General features: G+C 45.5%; 1 protein-coding gene across 3 annotated transcripts in view; it reads right to left on the reverse strand.

The window, feature by feature from the left end:
* Positions 1-24,229, reverse strand: part of LOC147662848 (E3 ubiquitin-protein ligase TRIM39-like) — a 280,135-nt gene that overhangs the window by 83,212 nt on the left and 172,694 nt on the right. For 2 of the 3 annotated variants that reach the window (XM_086950855.1, XM_086950854.1), the window contains exon 6: positions 14,954-14,980. The exons of the other annotated variant lie outside the window; for it this stretch is intronic. In XM_086950855.1, coding sequence (XP_086806981.1) covers positions 14,954-14,980 — 27 coding nt within the window. The remainder of the gene's footprint in view (positions 1-14,953; positions 14,981-24,229) is intronic. 3 annotated transcript variants of the gene reach the window in all.

Here is a 24,229-nt window from a genome sequence, read left to right on the forward strand (position 1 = left end):
AGTGAGAAAGTGAAGGTAAGTGAAGGAAATTATCAGGCAAACAGAGTGAGCTTGCAGGTCACTGATACTGGTTTACATTGACAGTGTATCCTGGAGTTATTCATACAAACAATAGTATCATGGAGTTACATGTATGAATTACTCTACGGTCGTTGACGTTTCGATCCCAAGCTCAGTTACAACGGGATCATCTTCAGGACAAGAGAATAGTTTTGCCTGAACAAAGTTATTTACAACACCGAGTTGGTGAGTTGAAGTAGAATTATCTTCAATTGGGATGGTCCGTTTCGTATCACCAACGCAAGTCATTCTTCATAGGTAAACCGTTCCTTTTGGGTGTGGTTGATTGAGAATTCTGTGCAGGCGCCGAGATTAGTGTGGAATCACGCCCAGTCGTGTAGGTTGCGTGGAGTCTGTCTCTAATATAACGAGTTTAGAGTCTTGCAACTGATCAGCCAGGGACTATTGTCCTTATATATTGCCTGGCATGCTTGATAGGAAGGTATCGGTAGTATTCAGAAGTCCGTGATAGGTACTGGGACTAAGATATAGTCTATCCGGTTGGCGCACAATTATATGGCTAACCTCGGGTAGTTCTAGGCAGAATCGCCGTCCTCCAGCAGTATGAATAACGCTAACAATGGCGGTGCGGCCAGAAAGATGACTGGTCCGCGCGTGGAGTGTTCAATGCTCCGCAGGCGCCGGTCCCAGGAGCTGTTCTGAAAGATTGAAAGATTTTAGCGGACACTGCCTGGGTATATCTGAACTATGGCATTGTCCACTAAGAGTTCTCCTTTACGCAAGCTTGGGCTAGAATGAGGTCCCGGTCTTTGGAGTAGAGTAGTTGGGCCACCACCGGCATGAGTGAAATGTCCAGCTAACTATAACACCCCCGAAACCTATGGTTTTTACAGTGAATTTCTAAGGTTTTTTTAAACGATAATTCCTAACTATAACATGTCTGGAACCTATGTTTTGTGAATTTCAAAGGTTTTTAAATGCTAATTCCTAATTATAATGTTCATTAAGCATATCTGTTTTTTCTATCTTTTTTAATTATCAACCCATTCTCAACCTAGTAAAAACTGCAAATATTAACACTCTACAATTGATTCCTTCCTCTAACAAAATCGCCACAAACCAGAACCACAACTAACGTTAATAATATACAAACTAGGCGTACCCTTACAAAAAAAACGAAAAATCACCAATTCCCCATATTTTGAACAAGCAAAATCTGCAATGCTACTTAAACAACAGGCGATAGTTCTACTCACAACTAACAAATTAACATCAACATTTAAGTAGTGTATGGATGTCAACTATGTACTGTGTGAATTACATCCAACAAACACCCATATTTAAAGATGAATATGTAATACAGGTAGTAATTATGCACTTCTGACACCTAACAAAATCACAACACCCAGTCCCACCACAAATACCACCACCCCTCCTGACCCCTCCCCCTCTACTACGTCGCAAAACAGGACAACGGACGTTCCCAAAATAATATATCCCCCTCAGCAGCACACTAGCTGAATGTTCAGAGATGTGGCAACCAACTATGTATAAGGGAGAGAATTCGCACATCAACAATAATTTACACAATGCCAAGACTACCAGTGATATGCTATACACAACTCACTATAGAAACCAAAAACTTTTCCGTGTGTAGATATACTATTGATACATGTACTGTACTGCACAGTGGATGCAAACATTATCTTAGACACTAGGGAATATCTCAGTCATGTACCTGTGTTGTCCCCCCCTCCCCTTGAAGCAGAAGCGGAATGGGCTAGTCCAACGTACGCAACTCCAGCGTAAGAGTATAAATAATTAGGCTACGCCTTGGGCGTGGTTCACTTGTGCAAAGACAAAAGAATGCCACAGCGAAGGTCCTCACCCTGCCACGTGGCTACCGACAGGACCACGTGCCTCCTCCATACGAACTCAATGCCACAGCACCCTAGACTTATGTCTGTATCAACTACTGCCTTCGATCTACACTGCAGACAGCAGGGTTCACAACTTGAATTCCGCTTTAGATATACACTACGGACAGCATGAAATTCAGCCTTGAATTATTTAAGGCAGAGACAATTGTACTACATGTCTTAAGATTTTGTTAAAGGATATGACAAAAAGCATTCCTCAATGTCTGTCCTGCCTACTGCCTTCAATCTACACTGCGGACAACAGGGTTCATAACTTGAATTCAGCTTTGTATCTACACTATGGTCAGCATTGAATTCAGCCTTGCTTTATTTAAGGCAGAGACGATTGTACTATATGTCCTCAGATTTTGTTAATGCATGTGACAAAAAGCATTTCTCGATGTCTGTCCTGACTACTGCCTTCGATCTACACTGCGGACAGAAGGGTTCACAACTTAAAGTCAGCTTTGTATCTACACTACGGTCAGCATTGAATTCAGCCTTGTTTTTTTAAGGCAGAGACAATTGTACTATATGTCCTCAGACTTTGTTAAAGGATGCGACAAAAAACATTCCTCAATGTCTGTACTGACTACTGCCTTCGATCTACATTGTGAGGGCTCACTATTCAAGTGGAATGGCGATTGCACATGACGCATTCCAGTAAGAAAGAGACATTATACCAGTGCGACCCGCCCAAACCACGAATCATCGCAGGGTGCGCACATGCCGAGTTCTTGAGATACCACTAACTCACTTCACCACAAGTATGTTCACGTGGCCTTATTAAGGCAGCGTTCACTCGGCAAAAAACATTGCTACCAGTGCTCCCCCTCCCCCCACCGGACCACGCATCATCGCAGGTTACGTACACGTTCAGTGCCAAAGGTACTACCAACTCAGTGCACCATAAGTCATCGCCACATGACCGTATTGAGTCAGATGTCTTATTTGGAGGAAGACAGGTCATAGTTTTTGGAGATCTACTGCAACTTACTCCCGTAAAAGGACAACCAGTATTTATAAGAAAACTTGATTTTATCAACATTGGTGCTTCAGGTGCCACTAACTCAGTGCACCACTTATCATCACTGGTTGCAGACAAGCTAACGTACCAATACTGTGCAGCTCTACTCAACGCCATGTGGCCGTGGGCTCTTGCTAACCGCTGCCTCCTGCCTACACTGCGGTCATCAGAGCTCACAATTAAATAGACTATTGATTCATTATTTGTAGAGTGCAGTACCAAACTAAGTATAACGTCCCTCAAACCTATACAATATCCCTTTAGTATGCTTCCTTTAAGAACTTCTTTTATATCAGTTATAGATTTAGTTGAATAATAAAATTCACGTTGCAAGTCATACTCAATGGCAGTCTACACTGCGGACAGCACAGGTCACAATTTGAACTATAATGTCCCTGAAACATACACATTTCGACAATGTATTCCATACATGTTTCATCTTTTATTTCAATCAGGATTACAGATGATGCAGTCCAGTAGGCAACAGACAATGCTTCCAGTGCAGACCAAGCATCATCGCAGAGTGCGCACACGCTGAGCACCAGACGTACTACTAACTCAGTGCACCATAAATAATCGCCACGTGGCCTTATAAAGGCAAAATTCAGTAGTCAAAAGACATTCTTACCAGTGCGGTCTGCCTGGACCACGCATCATCGCAGGCTCCACACAAACCGACCTTACCTTAGTGCACCATAACTCATGAACCCTTTACGATAGAATCTTCTGTGTATTATTTCACATATAGTGCTCCTACCTTTGTATAGCAGAAGTCCTAAACCGTTTATGATGAAATATCTGTGTATGATATAATGATTACTATTTTACTTGTTACTAACAGAAATGTAATAAAATGGAGTCGAGCACATGTGCCCGTACCCACTTCAACTATCTGTGTCTGTGTATTTATTATGTTTGTAAAATGCTGCTCCTGCGCCCTGCCACATTATATTGTGCTGTAAACAGCGTATGCAACCATTTTACCTCTGCCAGTAACAAAAACTTTGATTATATAACTTTCTCTCGCTCATTCTACAAATACGAACGTACAAACTGGATCATTACAATACTGCAAGCAAAGTGTATAGTAAATTTATAAGTGTGTGCTATTGCTCGATTTTTAATTTTTTTATAGCATATTTATATAGTGCGAAGTCGACCCAAAACTATATCAGCAATTTACATAAGTACCGTATTTACAGTACATTTTCAGGCATGCTTAGATTAAGTCATTTCTCTACAATAACAGGATGTGGACACGACTCCGAGGCTCGAACACGGATTTCCAGCACCAAGTTCGACAGTATACCCGAATGACCACATACGTATATATATATTAGCTGCCCTTCATCTGCCAAAAACTGCAACCTAAAGCTTTCATAGCCGTGTATTACTACAGCTACAACACTCCACTGAATGTACAAAAATATTCATATTCACAGAAATGCGTCATGTCCACCATCTTTTATGTGTGCAACTATGAATGAATATAGGGTAAGTGATACCTTCCATGTTGGTCATGTTGTGGGACTTTACAGACATAATGACACATTTAGGTTTAAGACCCACTTGATGGGAGCACTACAACACAGACACCCAAATCAGTTGATTTCTCATATAGCTCATGACTGAACCAGGCCCATAGCTCCGGAGTCATCGTTCACAGCCTGCCGCAGCATTGGCATGCGTCAGTCCAGACCACTCCGCTTACGCTTCCAGGAAAATACAACAACGCTATATGGCCCAGATTTCCATTGTAGTGATTTCCTAGTTCCAGGTCTAGTTGTCAGAACGGCACACACACACTCCCTCATTGCTGGTATACACCCACACCACACACATCCAGCACAGGCGTTACAACACACGTGACCCTACCAAAAAAAAGACTGTGCACACGTGCTCTACGCCATTTTAGAGCTGCTCGCATTGCAAGCGCTGTGATGGCCTGTCCTGGTTGTTCCGATGCCTCATTTAGGCCCGAACTACCGAACAGGTGGACCCACTACCACGTGCGTGACCTCTTTGGTCACGGAGTTAGTGGTACGGCAAGGACTGAGCAGGTGAAAAACCTGCAATGATGATGGGTCCACACTTTAGGCGTCCGCAGTCATATATACCCTATCTTATTGTATTTGTATTTTTTTTACCTATAGCAGGAAAGTTTTTATAGTCTGTCAAATGTCCGTCGCTCGTGATGATTGAAACCACGTGTATCACTGCGCACCACTTCTTTTCTATAACCGGATGGAAAACATTACTACTCTACTAATTCTTCATAAATCGAAGCCCATTAAACAAGTTGGAACTGTATAAATATTAGTATTTTTAATGTGGGAGGGAAGGTGTGTGTAAGAGCGGTGTTATTCTACTCCACAATAACATAGTGGCAATTACCAATCATAACATCTTTCTTTTACTATCTTTTAGATGTGGAGCTTCAGGGTGCACTATGTCCCAGCACGTGGTGGAAGACACCGGTGACAGAAAGGTGAGGTGCGAATATTCTTTTCAGTCACTCTCTCACTCCCTCTCTCCTTTGATAAACAAATGACGCACAATCTTATCTTCCTTTTTATCTAACAGGTTGTGTTTCACGAATTGCCCCCCCCATCCCCCAACACCTCCAAAGCTCAACGTTTCAGGCTTCTGCGATGATGAATGGCCATCGTAACAATTCATAAGAAGGTTGCTTCGACACGTGGTGGACCCTCTTTGAACCACGCCAATGGCACAAGGTGAGCAAAGAAGCTTGTTTCCGAAGCAACAAGAAGTCACCTGTGGATAGTGTGCAGCAACTTGACTGCGTACGAATGTACAGTCAGCTCCGGGCAGTGGGAGTGGATAGGTTGCAACAGTCTGGGTGCGCAGGAATGGGCACTCACCTCCGGACACTGGGAGTTAATGGGGTGCAACAGTACTGGGTATGTAGTAATGAGAACTCACCGCTATGCAGTGGGATGCATGGGTATAGTACTCTAGGAGAAAAAGAGCGCACAGACACCTCTCCTTGCAGTGGGAGTTGATGTATGTATGTATGTATGTATAGGCATTTATATAGCGCACTACTTACCCGGAGGGTCCCAAGGCGCTTCGACCGCTGCGAAACCCTTCCTGGCTTCCCTGAGAGATGGTCCCTTAATGGGTATCTCCAGGGTGAGACCAGGCATCCCCGGCGGTCTGGTGGGGCCGTTAGTGAAGATGAGGCAAGCTAATGCCCAGAGTTGCCGAGTGTGAACGCTGATCAGAGTGGGCACCGAGGCGAGAGAATTATCGAGTCAGCTGACCCTGGTCCAGAAACCTGCCGCGCCGGGAATCGAACCCTGGTCCCGGGCCGTCCTCTGCTCTCGGGTCTGCCGCCTCTAACCAGTGAGCCACACTACTTCACGTAATGTAATACATTACCCTGAGTGTGCAAAGGCATAATGCAGAAATATATGTGTGCAGTTGTATATACTCTGCATTACTAATTCTATACTATCTTTCAGATCACTAAACTTGAGGGTGCACTATGAACCATCACGTGGTTGGACAAACACCGGAGGCAAAAAGGTGAGCTGCGAAGATTTTCTCCAGTATCAACACTACCTCTCCTGCTCCATCTATTACTTTTTCTCTCTCACAATTTCAATGTCTTTTTTCCTCTTTCTCTCTCACACTGTTTCTCTTTCTCTTTTCAAGTTATGAACGCTGCTGTCCACTCTGCAGATAAAATAATCAAGGCTGAATTTAATACTGTCTTCAGTATAGAACCAAAGCAGAATTCAAGTTGCGAGCTCTGCTGAAAGCAGAGTTTGCAAAAGGTAAGCAGAGCGGCCTAGATACACAATGCCTTCAATTAAACGTGCTGCAAGTTAAGAATATTGTCCTGCATAATGACGTGATCTCTCACCTAGTTCGGTCTCATCTCTGAATCATTTTAAAGACCTGCTAGACCATACTGTAGATCTGAGCCAGCAAGCACTTCCCTACAGACACCTCTTCAGCGCGGGCCTATGAGAGGGGTTGGATGCATCAGGCACACTGCACAGGTGCAAATAAGCAATATTGCCAAGTGTTATGTTAGTTTGTGATTTTTTACCTCATTCAGTCACATCTCTGTCTCATTTTAAATACCATCTATACCATAAGATAGGCCTAAGCCTACAAGCAGCGCTGCCCTACAGACGCTTGTTGAGGGTGATTCTGTGGGAGGGGTGGGGTGCACTACCCTGAGTGTGCATGTGAGAAAAAACGATCTTGCCTTTCGTAATGATGTAATCTCTCACCTCACTCATCACATTGATCTAATTTTAAGGACTTATGTTTCATTTTTGTTTTGCAGGATACCTACACTGCTACTACAAGTCCATCTCACATTTTGTTTATTATACTGTTATGTTAAAGTTACGATTCTATTTATTTATTTCTGTTTTAATAAAAAAACTGAGCGTAAACGTCGTCTTTTTCTGACAACATTTCACTATTATTTAGTGTGATAATCATCTGCTTAGAGAAGATTTTAAAATCAAAAGTAGAAATTATGTTTATAACAAGAAGTATAATACCAGAGTCTGTAGCTGCGATTAACGGTTCCTATGGAAAAAATGTAAAAGTCCAGCACACTTGCGGTTTGGATTAGCAACATTGTGTGGTGAACTTGTGACCTGTGTGCTCAGTTAAGTGTTCCATGAACATAGTCTTCAGCGCCCAGGACAGCCAGTCATCCGACGTTGAGAGTCATGTCCCGGCCCAGTATAAATCCAGCCTGACCTGGGGGAATCAATTTGGGGATGAGGAGCAGTAATCTGGCCGCCAGTATCTAATTCAATATTTTGTAGTCTATATTTAACATTTATTGTGGCCTATAGGCTGTGTGATCATGCACTAGTTTCCACGGCTTCAGGACAGATATTAAGAGCACTTCCCTAGTGGTGGCTGGCAGAACCTCGAGCCCTTGGCTGCAGCAGGTAAGGTGGTTAGTCGAGGTGCTAGTTCTGTGTGATAGGCATCATAGAATTCTGCTGGGAACCCATCCGTGCCCGGGGTCTTATTGCAGGCCATGTTTTTAATAGCTATTAGCACCTCCTGGGGGGTTATATCCCCTCGCAATTTCTCCACCTCTTCTTACCCCAGATGTGGAGGACTCAACATCTCCAGGTACATCCGTATTGCTGTCATGTCATGTATCGTAACACTGCGATACAAAGTGGAGTAATACTGAGCGAATAGATCATTAATCTCTTCCTGGGTGTATACTGTGTCATCTCCGTAATCTTCCAGCTTGACTATAAGAGAACCACATTTGGTCGAGTTCGCTAGCCACGTCTGAAGGGACCCAGACAGGTCTCATTTGGCATGTGCTCTGCCCCTATATTGCTTAAAGTGAAAGCAACGAAGTCGCTCTATCTGCGCCGCCACTGTCTCTTTACAGTAGCGCAGGCTGCAATTCCGGATGTCACAATCTCCTAGTTTCCACATCTTAGGCCTTGTTCAGCAGCAAACACCTCTGTCAGTATAGTACGTCTAACCCCCTTTGACTCTGCATTGCCACGGCCCTGTAGGACTGCCTTAAAGGCATACCACTCTACCTGGGGAGAGGAGGCCGTATCATCGTTATCATTAAAATATTAGACTATTTTGTCCCTAATCACTTTTCTGAAAGCCTGGTCCTCCAAGGATTCTCGCTTAAATCTCTAAGTAGGAATAGAGGGTTTGGTGTGGATCCACTGCAAACAGAGGAGAACAGGATTATGATCGAATATTGTGGGAGCCAGGTATTCAATAGTGTGAACTAAGCAATGAATGTTCACAGTGCAGAGAAATGTGTCCATGTGGACGTGAACCTCATGTATGCCAGAGAAAAACGAATAGTCCCGTCCCTGCAGGTGCACACTTCTCCAAGAATTTTGCCAGTCTCCAAAGGCCCGGGCCATATACAACCATTGAGAGTACCACATTGGGGAGTGAGTTCTATCTAGTTGGATGTCTTCTACACAATTCAAGTCTATACTGGGAAACGTCAAGTAAGAAAGCTAAGGGGTGCAAAAGATTGTCAAAAAAGTATGTTTGGTCAACATTTGGAGCATATTCATTTACAATGGACAGGGCACGCCCCTCTTAGCGACCCCGGACCACATCAAACCTACCCTCTGGGTCTGTTAAGGTGCCAATATGTTGGAAAGGCACTCCCGCCCTAACCCAGGTCAAGACTCCCATGGCATATGCTAATTATGTGGTGTAGAAGGCTTGGCCTAGCCATCTCCATTGCAGCCCAACCCCTCTTTCACCGTGAGATGCGTTTCTTGTAATAGCGCTATCTGTACCCCTCTCCTGTTTAGGTAGGGAAATAACAAGTGTAGTTTTGACACAGTGTGCTACAATGTATGTTCCAGGACATACATTTGTAGGTTAGTGGTACTACCATCTACAAAGTATGACTAGGGTATACGTTTGTTTCCCTCCCGCCTTTTGCCAGCGATCAGCAATCCCCTGTGTAACAAGGACAATGCATTCAGTGTAGTACAACTCAAAATTCCCCAACATGCAAACGAAAAACGATTTCCCCAATGCCCACTCCCCAGGACAAGTAGGTGGTCGAGCCATCTAAACAAGTAACCTACAAGTAGAAAAGTCATAGGACTTCCCTCCCGGTTCTCAAGGGGTGGGAGGAGGGGGGGGACATCAAGAGATCCTCTAAGGCACCCATCCCTCCAAACAGCTTTAATCTACGGATAGATTGAAGCAGCCCAAGGGAGATGTTGTAACAGAGCAGTCATTGCCCCACAGCATACAATGAAGGTCTATGGATGAGTTCCCCAGTCTCGGTATAAGGCTGTTCAGGTAATTATATAAGGTCGTCAGATGATCTTGGGTTCTCTTTAGGGAGCTTGAAGATCGAAACTGCAGAGCAGACGGAGCCCCAGTCTGAGTCCAAATGACTTGCTGTAGTCTCCATCTCCGCTGTCGCATCCACTGATCTGCGCCACTACTTCTACCACATCCTGCCTCCTTATTTGCACCTCAGTCTGTGAGGGAGCCACGTGGTGACTTACTTTAACCAGAGAAATAGCGATTGCTCTGCTGCTTCTTTGGGATTTAAATGGGCTTCAGCTGCCGTTCCAGCCAGTCCCACAGTTCCTGAGGAGATTGAAAGAATTTAGCGGGCACTGCCACCCGCAATCCAGCCAGTAATAGCATTGCATAAGGAAGGCTTTGTTGTTGCAGTTTTTTCCTGGCCTCTTGAAATGTGGCTCCCTGTCCTTGCACCTCTGGAGAGATGTCTGGAAACATCTGAGCTATGGCATTGTCCACTAAGAGTTCTCCTTTACACAAGCTTGGGCTAGAATGTGGTCCCGGTCTTTGGAGTAGAGTAGTTGGGCCACCACCGGTGAGCTCACTCAAGGGCAAAGAATGTAGAGAGCCCCTCCTGCGCCACTTCAGTTCATAGCCTCTGTTCCAGGTAGAATATCATACTGGATCCTTCTTTTTTCTCCAGCAGGCCTAGTACTTGTATGTTGTTACAACAAGAGGGGTTGTCAGCATCCTCTGCTCCAAGCTCTAATTTTGGATTCCATAGTGGGTATTCGCTCCGTTATCGTGGCAAGTGTAGCCAGGATTTCTGCCATTGATCATTCAGTAGTGGTAACTCCCTACACCAGGTGTTTATGGTCATCAAATAAAGGCCCAGATCAGAGCTTATGCTGTCAATTTCAGTTTCAAGCACTGTTCTTGATGCTGCGATAGCCTGAAGTATATCATGCAGCGAGGGGTCCTTATCTGCTGTTAGGGCTCCTTCGTCATCCAGGACAGATCCATTGGCCCACTTCAGGGTCCGGGTCTCTCCTGCAGGAGGTTTTGTCCAAGGCAACCAATCACGAGGATCCGTCACAAGGGAAAGGTTGCAGCGCCAGGGCAGCAAAGGGCATACATTCTTCTCCTACACAGGAACGCAATATTCAGCTACCTGAAATTCAGGTAATCTAATTATCAGTGGGTGTTTCAGGTAGCAGATGTCCACGCAAATCAGCCACTCCTTAACACTTCTCAGGGCACTGTGTTAGATCAGTTGACCGCAGAGCTGACACCTCACATGGGTCCCAGTGGGGGCAGTTTCTCAGTCAGCCACAGGACCTCTCATCTCATTGCAGCAGAGGCTGCCGGTACTAATTGTGTCAGTTCTCGTATTGTCCAACTGATCCCCGTTGCTTGGCACCAGTAGACCCCTATGGAATGTACAGTTCTCAATCAGCCCTTTGGTCCCAGGCACTGTGTGACATCTTATCTATAGGTCCTCCTAAGTATACCGCAGGCAGTCACTCAATCCTGCATTGCGGTGTAGATTACAGCCCAGTTATTCCTACAGGCCACGATCTTCAAAAGCCCAGCAGAGCAGAGCTATTAGCATTTATCGTGGGCACTGTCTAAATTGGTAACACCTCATATAAAACAATACTCTCTCACCTTGCCTCCATTCCATGAGGGCTCTTTCCCACCATCTGCCCTCTCGCCACTAGGGCTCCTGCTGATACGCAGGCCGAGCACTCCTGGCCCAGACTCGCACTCACCGCCTCTCTCAGCTGCGGACAGGACAGCAACCTTCTTTCCTACCAGTAGGATCACATCTAGTCGGGAAACAGGAGGCAGTGCGGCACCTCAGCTTCCACTGCAGTTGGAACCATAATCATGGCGTTCACCAGGGCTAGAAGCCTGACCTCTGCCTTTGTTCTCCCGACCTCAGGTACCTTCTTTTACCGCAGCTCCAGGGGTCCCTCTCTCCCAGGTCCCTCTTTCAGTCTGGCATGTGCAGTTTCTCATCACTACCGCTCCACCTGGCCACCTCCAGCAGCAGGGCTCTATTTCGAGGGTCCAGACCATCTACTGCAGTGTAAATAAGGGACTCGCCAGAACAGTGGTCGGGGAGGGGGTGGGAGGCGTCTCAGCAACATGCACCTCTGGTCAGTAACTCAGCGTGAGGCCTTAGCAGTGGATCAGTCATCCTCTCGAGGTCTCCGCAATGCGATGCCATTGCCATCTTGAGCTGCGCCCTCACGACTATGCCAGTCGACCACACAAAGTGTATCTTTTCGGCTGTGGTTATGACTGGCAGTAGCACTGCCCGTCTCCCATGTGCAGTGTTATCCTCAGGGGTCAGTTAGGGCCCCCGGGTGCTGGGTATATTACTGCAGGATGGCACTGGATGGGGTTTGCCCAATGGAGCTCCAAGTTAAGCTGCTCACTCCATCTTCGTTCAGCTATGCCCCCCCCCCCCCCCCCCCACCCTCTGACATCTATTTAGAGTGGTGGGGTGGACAAAATACGGGATATTTAAATATTTTTTTTAAATGGCACTTACCATTCTGACATGCTGCACGATGTCCTCCTTGTCCGGTTGTCTTCTCTCCTAGAAGCTTCGGACCAAGGAACCTGCATTACCCAATGCTGGTGCTGCTCCCATGCTGTTAAACAGCATGAGATAACCATCAGGATTGGAGAGAGTAGCCTCTCTCAGTGCTCCTAAGATCACTGGAGGCCTGTGCTTTCTCTAACCCATCAGACTTGGACAGCTAGGTTACAGAAGTTAAAAATGCGCATGCCTGGCTGGCCATTGTAAGACGGCCAGCCAAAGGGACATACACACTTCAAACATAAGTGCACAGCCCCCTGCTGCCACTCAGCAGCTATGACCCCACCTGACACTTGGTTCAGAATGGGTTGCGGAAAAAATTAAATAGAATTAAATAAACTTTGTTACCATTTTATTTTTCAGCTGCGCTGGCCCATTTTTAGGTCTCGCCTAAGCCAGCACTTGCGCTGCTCTGGTGAGACATTTAGTGTGTGGGCTTTTAAAAGTCTGACCACATGCTTTTGGCTGGCATAGAGCATGCGGTTACGCGCACAATGACGAGCAGAGGCGACATCGAGCTTTCCTCTCTCGTCATGGTGCTCACACATCGCACACCACTCGCCAGCCTGCTTTGACTTTTGCCGTCACGCACTCACCACTCTCATCCTTTTTTTTCTCGATTGCTCTCCCAGGCGCCTCGCTCCGCCCCTCCCCCCACCACAGAGCGCGTCTTGCGACCGCGCATCTTGTTTAAATTACTAACACCCAACTGACCCCCTAATGCCTACCAAGTCAGGCGACCCAGAGTTTCACTTTTATGTGGATGGCTAAACATAGGTGTCAGTGTTGATCGGTAAGGTCAATGCACCAACATTTAAACACGTATACTAATTGTTACAACATGTGCAAAAAAAATAATAATAATTGAATTGTAGCAAAACTTAAATTAGCGTGCTCTGCCGCTTGTGCTTCTCATACCTGTTTTTGTCATAAATTTCACTAGTTAGAACTATCCTTCTGATTTTATTTGATTAAAATAAATATTCATATGGCAATGGCACCCTTGTGCGTTGACTTGTAATCACAACCTTAGCCACGGCAATAATGACCGTTAGTGAATGACAAACACTTTCGCCTTGAGTGATGCTGATGGAGCCCGTACCAAGATTTATTTGTGCCTGTTAAATATCAGGTGGATCGAAATACAATAAAAATTTAATAAGAGCTGACTTGATAATGATATAGTCGAATGGCTAAAAATTACAAACAGGGATCCTATCGAGACGCTTTGTGGATGTCCAGTGTGTCATTGTGGTCTCCCCATTTTCCTGCGTGCCAAATTTGACTTATTCACAAATCTCATGCTCCCTGATATGTAGAGATGTGTTTGATGCATCTCTTAGATAACTGACACAATTAATGTAATGCGTCATTTAATCTCTTACGTGACACTTTATCATTAGAATGCATGAACTATTTTTCAAAAGTCCAAAATTAAAAAAAACAGCACGGGCAAACTAAAAGATTTGGGACTGGGAAAACCTGTGATGGTTGTTATTTATTTGTTTTAAAAGCGTACAAGTGAAATCAAGTAAACTGCCAATGCTTTAAGGTGCCCTGTATATGCTGGCAAAATAAATCAGTAAACAATTATCTATCACAAAAAAATAAAATAAACTTTAGCAAAGTCAATCCATGTGGTCTTGACAAGCTGCTGCACATCTTAATGGAAGGGGGGCTGGGGCGGTCCTGATGGAATTAGGTATCCTTCCAGATCCTTTATGCACAGATGGAAACGTACTGTTACCGTTTTGTTTTACACTTCTTAGTTCACAGTCTGATGGGGTGTACCCCTCTCTCTACCCACCTCTCTCTCTACATACCTCTCTCTCTGTCTCTCTTCACACCTCTCTCTCTCTACACACCTCTCTCTCTCTACCTCCAAGTGGCAGCCGGAGCCTGATAGCACTGCTTGTCCTTTAAAAAAAAAAAGAAGTATTGGCATAGCCACTAGGTCTCGACTTTGGGGCCTTATAAGTGTTTAACCATGCAACAGTTAATCTTGTTGCACCAAGGATATTGTGCTGGATAACTAAATACTTATAAGGTCCCAAAAGCGAGACCTATTGGCTATGCCAATGCTTGTTGTTTTAGCGGGCGATGCTCGTCCACTCCCATGGGGGAGCCGCCCCTGCCAACACCAGCTGAGCTACAGATTCCAAAAGAGTGGAAGATCCTAGCAGTGGCACAGACCGCAGAAGTACTACTGATCCCAGCAGGGGTGCAGATTCCAGCAGTGGTAAAGTCCTTAGCAATACTGCAGATCCCAGCAGAAGTACAGATCCCCGCAGCCATGGCACAGACCACAGCAGAGTTACAGACACCTGCATCAGTGCTCATTGTCTGTTCTCTCCCAAAGAGCTGCTGTGTGCTCTGATGAGCTCTACTGCCAAATCATGAATAGTACCAAAGCAAGAAAGAAGAGTCCATCTGACTACCAACAGAGACCCTCAGACATGCTGCACATTGTTAATAATTGAATGATATAAAAATTAATGCACAGAGACTCTTACATGCAGCTTCGTGAAAAAACTCACATAACAAGAAGAAATGAAAGAGAATTAACAAGTGAGGAAACCAAAAAGAAAGACAATCTGTAGTTACCTGCAAAGCGGCGGGCCCATCTCCACTCTAGGAGAAAAATATAGGAAATTAAAACAGTATGGAAAATACACAAACTAGGATAGACAATCAGGGTTTACAATTAGAAAGATATACTTAATGTGGAAATGTTCTGAAATCTAAATAACTAAAAAAGGGAATTACCCCTAACCAATACTTTATTCCCTAACTTCTACAGCTCCCAATCCCTTAGTCTATTCATAATCTAAATGTATCCATAAAGGTAAACTAGTCTAATTCTATTCTTATTAGGCTCTTGCCCGATGTGAACCGTAGAGTGAGTTTTGTATAGTGCTGTGTGCTGCTTTTCGGTATTTCACAGTGGACCGCATACAGATAAGTGAAGTGACAGCGGCGAGTCTAATCTGAAGACTGTATCCTGTATCCAACATTCTACAATTGTAGTACACAACATATGAAATATGCACAAAGGTATCTTTTTATGTAGTTCTGAGATTATACATTCTTTGGATGTCCTGAAGTACATAACCTATCAAGCATATGAGAAAGGATTTCCTAACTAGTGTCTGGGATGACCGGAGTAGACACACAGTGTCTCCACCCAACTGACCGGCCTGTGCAGCTAACAATGTACCACTGTCCTGGCCTGGTGCCCTAGAGGTTTGTGACAATTCCCCACAGCGTGGGCACAAGATATCAGAGTAGACCAGGACTCTAAACAGCTTCTTTCTTCGTCCTTCCTAGGGCACCACTGTAAGCTAAGCTCTGCCTCCTTAAACTTCCTCAGAGCCAGGAGAAAATGTTACTTACTTTTGGCAACTGGTGGATACTCTACCTAACTACAGATTCCTCACCTTATGAGTCTTTCCCGGGTGCCAAATTGGATCTAGAAAATTTGCAACAGCCTTCTGGCACCAAAAGTGGCGCCATGGCTCACTGCGCTCCCTGGATGAGAAGTCACAGAGCCATGTATGGTGCCACCTGGCAAACTGAAATCAGTTTTCAGCCCTTTTTCCTGCACCCTCAGAGGCAGGGACAAACCTAACAAACTTTAAAGAAATGCAATACACAAAACCAGCACTGTAGTACTCCTCCAGCGCAGGTGGATTGATAAGAAAGCTGCATGTACATACAACTGCCACCAGAAAGCTTGTGACTAAAAATAAGTAACTTTTTCATGTAAGGCAGGGGACCTGCAGATCCTTTGCCTCATGAATCAATACTCGAGCAGTACACCCTGAAGACAGGTCTGAGGAGAGGAAGTAAGTTATCTAACCAACCAACCCCCTCTGCTCCTGCTGTCTCCTCGCAATCTAAAAAGCGCCAAGAAACCGCGTGGTAGAAGCGCGCTATACAAATGTTTTTAAATTCAAATTCAACCTATCCAAGGCACTGACAGACCGGAAATAGATTGTGAAAGATGCAACTGTGTAGAAGATCATCGATCAAACTCTTACTAAAAAGCAGCCTGAACTCTGAATGTGTAATACACCATACATCCACAGCTGAAGCACACGGCAGACAGGGGAGTGAACCTTTTGAGGTTACCTGCCTCCAAGACAGAAGGCATCAATCAGGAACGATAGGCGGCAGAACTGAACTAAAGCGGTCTCTGAAGTAACTGCATGTCAGTGAGCAAGACTCAATGCTGCCCAGCCTAACATTACTGGTACAAACTGCAGCAGCCATCAATTACAACTGTCCAGTTTTCCACAGAAGAAAGTCAAGAAGGCTTCGAGTGACCAGATGGCAAAAAGAGGCTAGGAAGCAGCGAGGGAGCTCGGTGACGGGTAAGCAGTACACCGCATATCACATCAGCACTGATGAGCTACATCCTTCCACTACAGCCAGACAGAAATTACTGAAGGATAAAACCAGTAGTACCAGGGATATGACTGAAGAACAGTACCAAAATCAGAACAGGAATCATCTGTCCAGTTATTTACCTCAACAGGGCAGAAAAACAGAAGCCAAAAACCCTGGTACAGGACCCCATGGAGGTCACCCGAGAACAACAACAGGTGGCACTGCGTGACCTGGGAGGCAAACAAACAAAATGAACAAGTCGAACTATGTAACCTTACTCCAGCCCACGTAGATGTGACCCACTGCAGAAACTCCTAAAAGAATTAGGACTCAGCCTCCAATAACATGAGGAACAAGGTTGATGTGCACTTTTTACAGCCACAACACGCAAGTACAGGTGGACTAGACCATTGCAAATGAGTGAGTAAATCCAAAAGAAGGGCCCCAGAAGATCATTTAGGGACTCTGCAAGACATGGCACTCCTCAGATTCACTAGATAATGGCTGAGGGTTTTCTCAATGTTCAACAGAAGTGCATCTCCTGTACGACTCTTGAACAACCGTCAGCCTCTCTCTGCATCCTCTAGAACTTCTGTATAGAAGTCAACAACCAGGAAGGAATATGTCAGTCTGGGCCCCTCTAGAACTTGCTGCTCAGCTCCATCTGGAAGGCATTGAAGGGTCAATCCTGCAGGTCACTCTGTGCAACCATGGGGTTACCACACCTGGCACTAAGGCCAGAGATATGGTTCACTGTAGGCTTTGTGAGTGTGACATTCTCTCATGCATCAGGCTAGAAGTGGATAATTTAAGGATTAACGAGCCCCAAAGAAGTTCCCGCTTTAAGGGAAATAAACCCAATGAATAATATCCACCATACGCCGGGAGCTTTATCCACAGTTTGGGTGGATATATGTGGATATCTTCTGCTCAAGACCAACGAGGCGAGCTGCTGAAAGGAGAGTCATGGGACCGCCCTCCTCTAAATCTTGCTTCAAGACTATATGAGAGATGTAATGCAATGTCCTTATTATTCATGGGAACCGAAGTCACGCATCACTTGGCACAGCAGTGGCGGCTGGTAAAATTTGGAAGGGGCATGGACAGCATTAAAATGTATGTAATACATGATCATGGGGGTGCCTATTCTTTATGTATTTTAGTCATCCTCCCATACCAGAGAAGGTGTGGGTGTGATAGAACAACTTTGTCAACGGTGCATTTCATTTTCCATACGTCTGCACGGGTTAGCATCTGCAGATGTCTCAAGCTAGTCTTGATACAACTCTGACTCGGTTTGTTCCACAGCCAATCATTACAGCCCCCTTTCTCTACGTTCAAGCAGGCATTAGGACCTTTGTTTCCGCTTCAACGCACTTGTGTTTTTTCATTTCATTCCAGACTTCACGCCTACCAATCATTGGCGTCGATTCACCAATGTGCCAAGAGTACCGGAAGTGACATCATCCAAACATTCAGCTGCTGATGACATTACAGGAAGTGAGAGCACATTTATTTTTGACCCTGGTGATGTTAGAGAAGGGGCTGCTGGATGACCTTTGACATAATGGCATTAAAGTAGTGACACAACTGAAAAAACAATAAATGAAAGATTACATATTATGTGCAAGCTTAACAAAATAATGCAACAGGAGTCTAAAGCAGATATAAATCTAATGTTTAACCACACAGAGTACAAAAACAGGTTTATATATTGCAACTGCTTTAGAAATCTTTTGTATTATTTTATTGAGCTTTAAATTAATATATTCATGAAATACACGTGCACAATCCTCATGATTGCACGTTGTAGGGGGGCCATCTGTGGCCTCCTTGTGTGCACCCTAGAAACTCCCTTCTAGAGACACTGAGGATATAACAAATGAATTAAAATGCCCCAGTTTAGGATAAAAAGTAAACCGGGCACATATAACCATGTTTTCCTTTAGTTCCTGCCACTGCCTTCGGGATCTCTCACACCAGGGGTCGGTCGAAAAGGCAGTGTCAGGGGCCCTTGGAAGCAAGCCAGGCGTCGCAGGGAGCCACCAGGGGTCGCAGCTGCTCGATATAACGTTCACGGCACTAGTGTGCTTCTCCTCTCCTCCGAGGCGGAGCCTCGCAATACAAAATGTGACGAGACAGGACCACTCTCTGCAGTCTGCCATCCCCATATAATGACAGTGTGAGGTGGGTTCAGTGAAGCTTCTGATTCCATCCCACTTTGTTCTGAGAGGGAAAGGTTGTTAAGAGTCTGATGTAAATGGCATGAAGCCGCACACTGGGCTTCTCTCTGCAACTGCCAAGCATGTCTAGTTGCTGCATTGCTGCTTTTGCTTGCATCACTCACTGATGCAATACGATATAATTTGTAAAGCACGTGGCTACCTCAGAAGAAGGGTCCCGGAGCTAGCGGCATGAGTGCGGAACAATCAAGCACTAACAGATAACAGTGTAGAAAGCCTATTCATCAAAAATAAGAGCATTCGATAGTTTACAAAAAACTGATTCAGAAGGAGTAAAACCCATAGCAGTCGGCAGGAAATTCCAGAGTTTGGGAGTCAGAAATTAAAAGGAACGGCCACCTCTTCTTGTCTTGCGGCAGATTAGAATCAAAATTGCAGCCTAGATTTCTAACTGATGTGAAATGGAAGGGCTGCACAATATAACCCCAACGTCATTGCATCACTCCTGTACCTCGAGGGTGTGCATGGCTGTCCAGCATTTACTACAATGCGAGGCTCAGGCAAAAAGGCATTCATTATCTTTCATTTGCATACAGTCATTTGCATAGAGTCGGAGCCCGAAAGTCCTACTCAAGAAACCCCTTCTGTGGGGGGGCGTGGCTTGAACGCCGGCCAAGATGGCGGCGTAACTCCAGAGCTCCGCACTAAGCCTTGCTGCTTCGATTTCCCTCGCAGCATTGATGGGGCTGTTTCTCTTGCTGTAAGGCGGATATGCGGACCGGAACGGGAGGTGCACTGCTCGCCCTCTTTATTTCCCGGTTCCGCAGTGATTTTCGCCGCATTTCACGGAGGTGTCGTTTGCCGATAATTGCGGCCGCCATTTTGTGCGCCGGCCACGTTTCCACACAGCGGCTGGCGAAGAAGCTCCTGATATGCCGCATCCATTAATAAATATCCTGAATACGACCCTACATTAGAGGTGAGCCTCGTTTACAGCCTGCTGTGGCTCCTGGACATTTACATTTACTTTTAACGCTTGATGTACCTGGCATTTCTGGCTCTGCCTGCCATTTTGTGGATTTCCTCACCTCTCCACAGGATTATTTTGATTATCGCAGCTTGCTTTTTCTGCGTCTTTGAAACCCCTCATCATTGTCTGCTGAATGCATGGCGCTCCTTCCATACCACGCAAAGGCACCCGCGTGAACTTTTCATTTATACTATGACTCATTCAGCTTTGTCCTCACGGCTGTGACGATGCCCTCTTATGGTTAATACATGACATTGCGGACCTTGCTTTTCTCTCAGAATTTCATGGCATTTTCCTAAACCTTATCTTTTTGTACTACTGAAGTGCCTGCATTTTGCTCTTTTTCCGCTGTGCCTGCATAGCTGCTTATTTTCATCTGACTTATTGCTTCCTCTCAATTGCTTCTCCGAGCTTTCATGGGGAAACTTCGCAATTTGAAGCTCAACTCCACATCTAAGGTACCAGTCGGTTCAGACTCTGACTCACCTATTCAAGACATGGAGGAGGGTCGGTCATCAAAATCTGACTCAGCACATGGAGCCATTCCAAAGGCTTTGATTTTAAATGCTTTTGATTTTAAATGCTTTTGATTTTAAATGCTGTGATTTTAAAGCGTGTTCTCATTTACTCACTTTGCTAATCCTGACACCACCTTAACATCGCCGATCAGCTGACTACTTGCTGAATTGGTAAAACGCTCGTTTCTCCGCCGCCATTGACACGAGCGAGGAGCCCAGAGACACGCCCATCTCTTGTGGCCACGCCCCTCCTACGCCTAAGCTCCTACTATAAAACGATGAATACTTGCCGGAAGCGCAGCGGACGTGCGCAGCGGGCGCGACGATGGCGCGCCGAAGCCGCGCCAAAGGGGTGCCAGTCTGCGCCAGTCCGCGCCGGACCCGCGCCCAGGGCCCAAACTCCAAGCCTGCCTCCACACCCTCCTAGTAAGTCTCTGAAATACTCCTCCTCCAACCTGACAGAGATTCGAAACACCATGCTCTGCCAGAACTGCCCACTTCTTAACCTAGACGCGCATTCCGACGTAATTCATAAAGCCTGCCCTAAATGCTATCTGAAACCCATCCACCCCCTCACTCAGATACCCCTAACACCAGGGGCACCGCACAATGAGACCACGAGCATCAAGTGCGCACTGGTTAATGCTAGATCTATGTGTAAGCACAATGAAGAGGTGGCCGAATTAATATCAGCACACAAACTGGATATTCTGTTCATAACAGAAACATGGGCCGACCTGGCCTCTGATCCCGATCTTGTTGCAGCCATTCCCGAGGACTATTACATTGTCAGACAAGACAGACCGACCGGAAAAAAAGGAGGCGGTCTCGCTATAATCCTACAGCAAAACCTAGCAGTAAAAACCGGCACTTCAATCACCATCCCTGCTGAAACATTATCTTTTTCTATTACGCTCTCCCACACCCAAGTGTTCAATGGAGTCCTGCTCTATCGTCCCCCAGCGGCCCGAACACCTTTTCTCCAATCTATTAGCACTCTACTAGAAACAGTGCCAGAAGTCTCTGACTTTACAATACTCGGAGATTTTAATTTTCATTTAGAAAATACATCAGACAAAGATACGCTGAGTCTGATTGAGGACCTTAAAGCCGTTGGCCTAGACCAGCTGGTCACCTCACCCACACACAAAGCAGGTCACATTCTTGACGGACTGTTCACGAATAACCCAGCCATTACCCCCCCTACTGTAACTCCCATTGTATGGTCAGATCATGCCGTGGTGGTCTTTTACATCTGTGTTAAGAAACACAAAAATCAACCCTCTGCAAATAAGCAACAGAAGCTCAGTAGGGACTGGAAAAATATAGATATGAACACACTAGCCGAGATTCTTGAAAATACTAGACCACCCATAGAATCAGACCCTCAACTAGCGGCAAACAACTATAACCAATGGCTAACAGATACCTTCAATCAAATAGCGCCTCTAAATAGAGTGCGGTCAAATCGTACAACACCATCTGCCCCATGGTTCTCTGAACGACTACGAATAGAAAGACAGAAATGCCGCAATCTAGAAAGGCGTTGGCGAGTCAAGTATGACAACAACGACAAAGAAAGGTACAAACTAGCGCTATCAAATTACAGAAAGACGCTAAGATTGGAAAAAAGCAAATATTTCTGTGAACAGATAGAAAAAGCACAGAATTCCAGCAAAAAATTATATCAGACAGTGGCCACACTAACAACGATACCAATAGCTAACATTAATGAAACCTCCCAAGACTTCTGTAATAAAATGGCCGACTTTTTCAGGACCAAGGTAACAGAAATCTTCGATAAATTTAATAACATCACAAATGAGGAACTGGCAGATAACACCAAGAATATGGAACTTACATCCTCATCCCTGACTGAATTTATCCCTCCATCACTGCCAGAAATAAAAGATCTTATCAAAACCACCATGTCAGGCTCCCCTCTTGACCCTTGCCCACCAACCATTATCAAATTAACATCCGATGTGGTAGCACCAATCCTGGAGAACATCTGCAGCACTATCTGTGACACAGGAAAATATCCCCAAAACTGGAAAACTGCTATAATAAAGCCACTTTTAAAGAAACCAACCCTTAACACCTTGGAATTAAAAAGCTATCGCCCTATAGCAGCCCTCCCCTACCCTTCAAAAATACTTGAAAAAGTCATAAATAAACAGCTGGCAAACTACATCGATCAAAACAACCTGTTAGATAACACCCAGTTCGGGTTCAGGAGTGGACATGGAACGGAGACGGCGCTCATCAAGGCCTCTGAAGAGATCAGACACATCATGGACCAGGGAGGTTCGGCTGTTCTGATCCTGCTGGATCTATCAGCGGCCTTTGACACGGTCGATCACAACATCTTGATCGACCGTGTCAAAGCCATGGGCATAAAGGGCAGGGCTGCGGAACTGCTGACCTCATTCCTGGCCAATAGAGAACAGTCAGTGAAGATGGGGAACTTCTATTCACCATCGTTTGTACTGCCCTGCGGAGTCCCCCAGGGATCCTCGCTGAGTCAGACGCTTTTTAACATCTATGTGTCGGACTTGGCGAGGGTCATTAAAACCTATGGAATGGGAGTGACTTCGTACGCCGACGATACTCAGTTGGTGCTCGCAGTACATAAGAACGGGATCGAAGTGGCAGCCAACTTTCAGACTGGGATGAGAGCCATTAGTCGCTGGATGGACAGTAATTGTCTAAAACTGAACACGGATAAGACCGAGGTGATGGTGTTTGGAGACCTAAAACCATCTTGGTCTCCGATCTGGTGGCCACCGGAAATGGGCAACCCACCCATCCCAGTCCCAAAGGTTAGAAACCTAGGAGTGTTGTTCGACAGCAAACTAAGTTTCACCAACCACGCAAATGCAGTAGTCTCCTCTGCCTTCTTTACGCTGCGGAAGGTGAAAAAGATACTACCCTACCTTCCACTATCGGCAGGGAAAACCCTGATGTCCTCCTTGGTGTTATCCAAGGTGGACTACTGCAATGGGCTTCTGCTGAATGCCCAGGAGCAGGTCTTTAAAAAGCTACAAATGGTGCAGAACGCCGCGGCGCGAATTCTGACCAAAACTCCCAAGTTCGCACCGATCTCATCAGTCATTTACCAACTGCACTGGCTCCCAGTAAAAAAGAGAACAAAATTCAAGGCTTTGTGTATCATATACAAGGCACTGAATAGCCAAGGACCCGACTTTTTTAGGGAATCACTGCAGCTGTATGCTCCCAAAAGAGCGCTAAGATCTGCCTCCTCCGCATCACTATGCATCCAACGAGTGAGAACAGTCACCTGGGGAGATAGACGCTTCTTGGTGGCCGCCTCGAGGCTCTGGAACTCCCTGCCCCATCACATAAAAACCAGCCCATCACTGTTGCTCTTCAGAAAGCAAGTGAAGACATGGCTATTCACTCAATAATGCACAGGTAGTGCCACTGTGTCTGCCCAGCGCCGAGACACCATTCGTGGTATTTGTTCGCGCTTTAGAAATTTATAAATAAATAAATAAATAAATAAATTCCACCGAGGGTAAGGCGTCATCCTCTCTAGTCTCTTCTAAGCGCCTCAAAAAAGATCCACCTTCTCCTGGGAGCTCTTCTTCCTCCTCCTCTATGGATCTCATATTAGAGGAAATTCGTGCTTTCAAACCTTTTATGGAAGCCACCACCAAAAATATGCAGGCAATGCAGGAGAAGTGGTCATCTCTGGATGCGCGTGTTCTCACCTTGGAACAATCCACAGATTCCTTGC

The sequence above is a fragment of the Lissotriton vulgaris genome, unplaced genomic scaffold (assembly GCF_964263255.1).
Source record: "Lissotriton vulgaris unplaced genomic scaffold, aLisVul1.2 SCAFFOLD_482, whole genome shotgun sequence".
In the NCBI taxonomy this organism is placed as follows: domain Eukaryota; kingdom Metazoa; phylum Chordata; class Amphibia; order Caudata; family Salamandridae; genus Lissotriton; species Lissotriton vulgaris.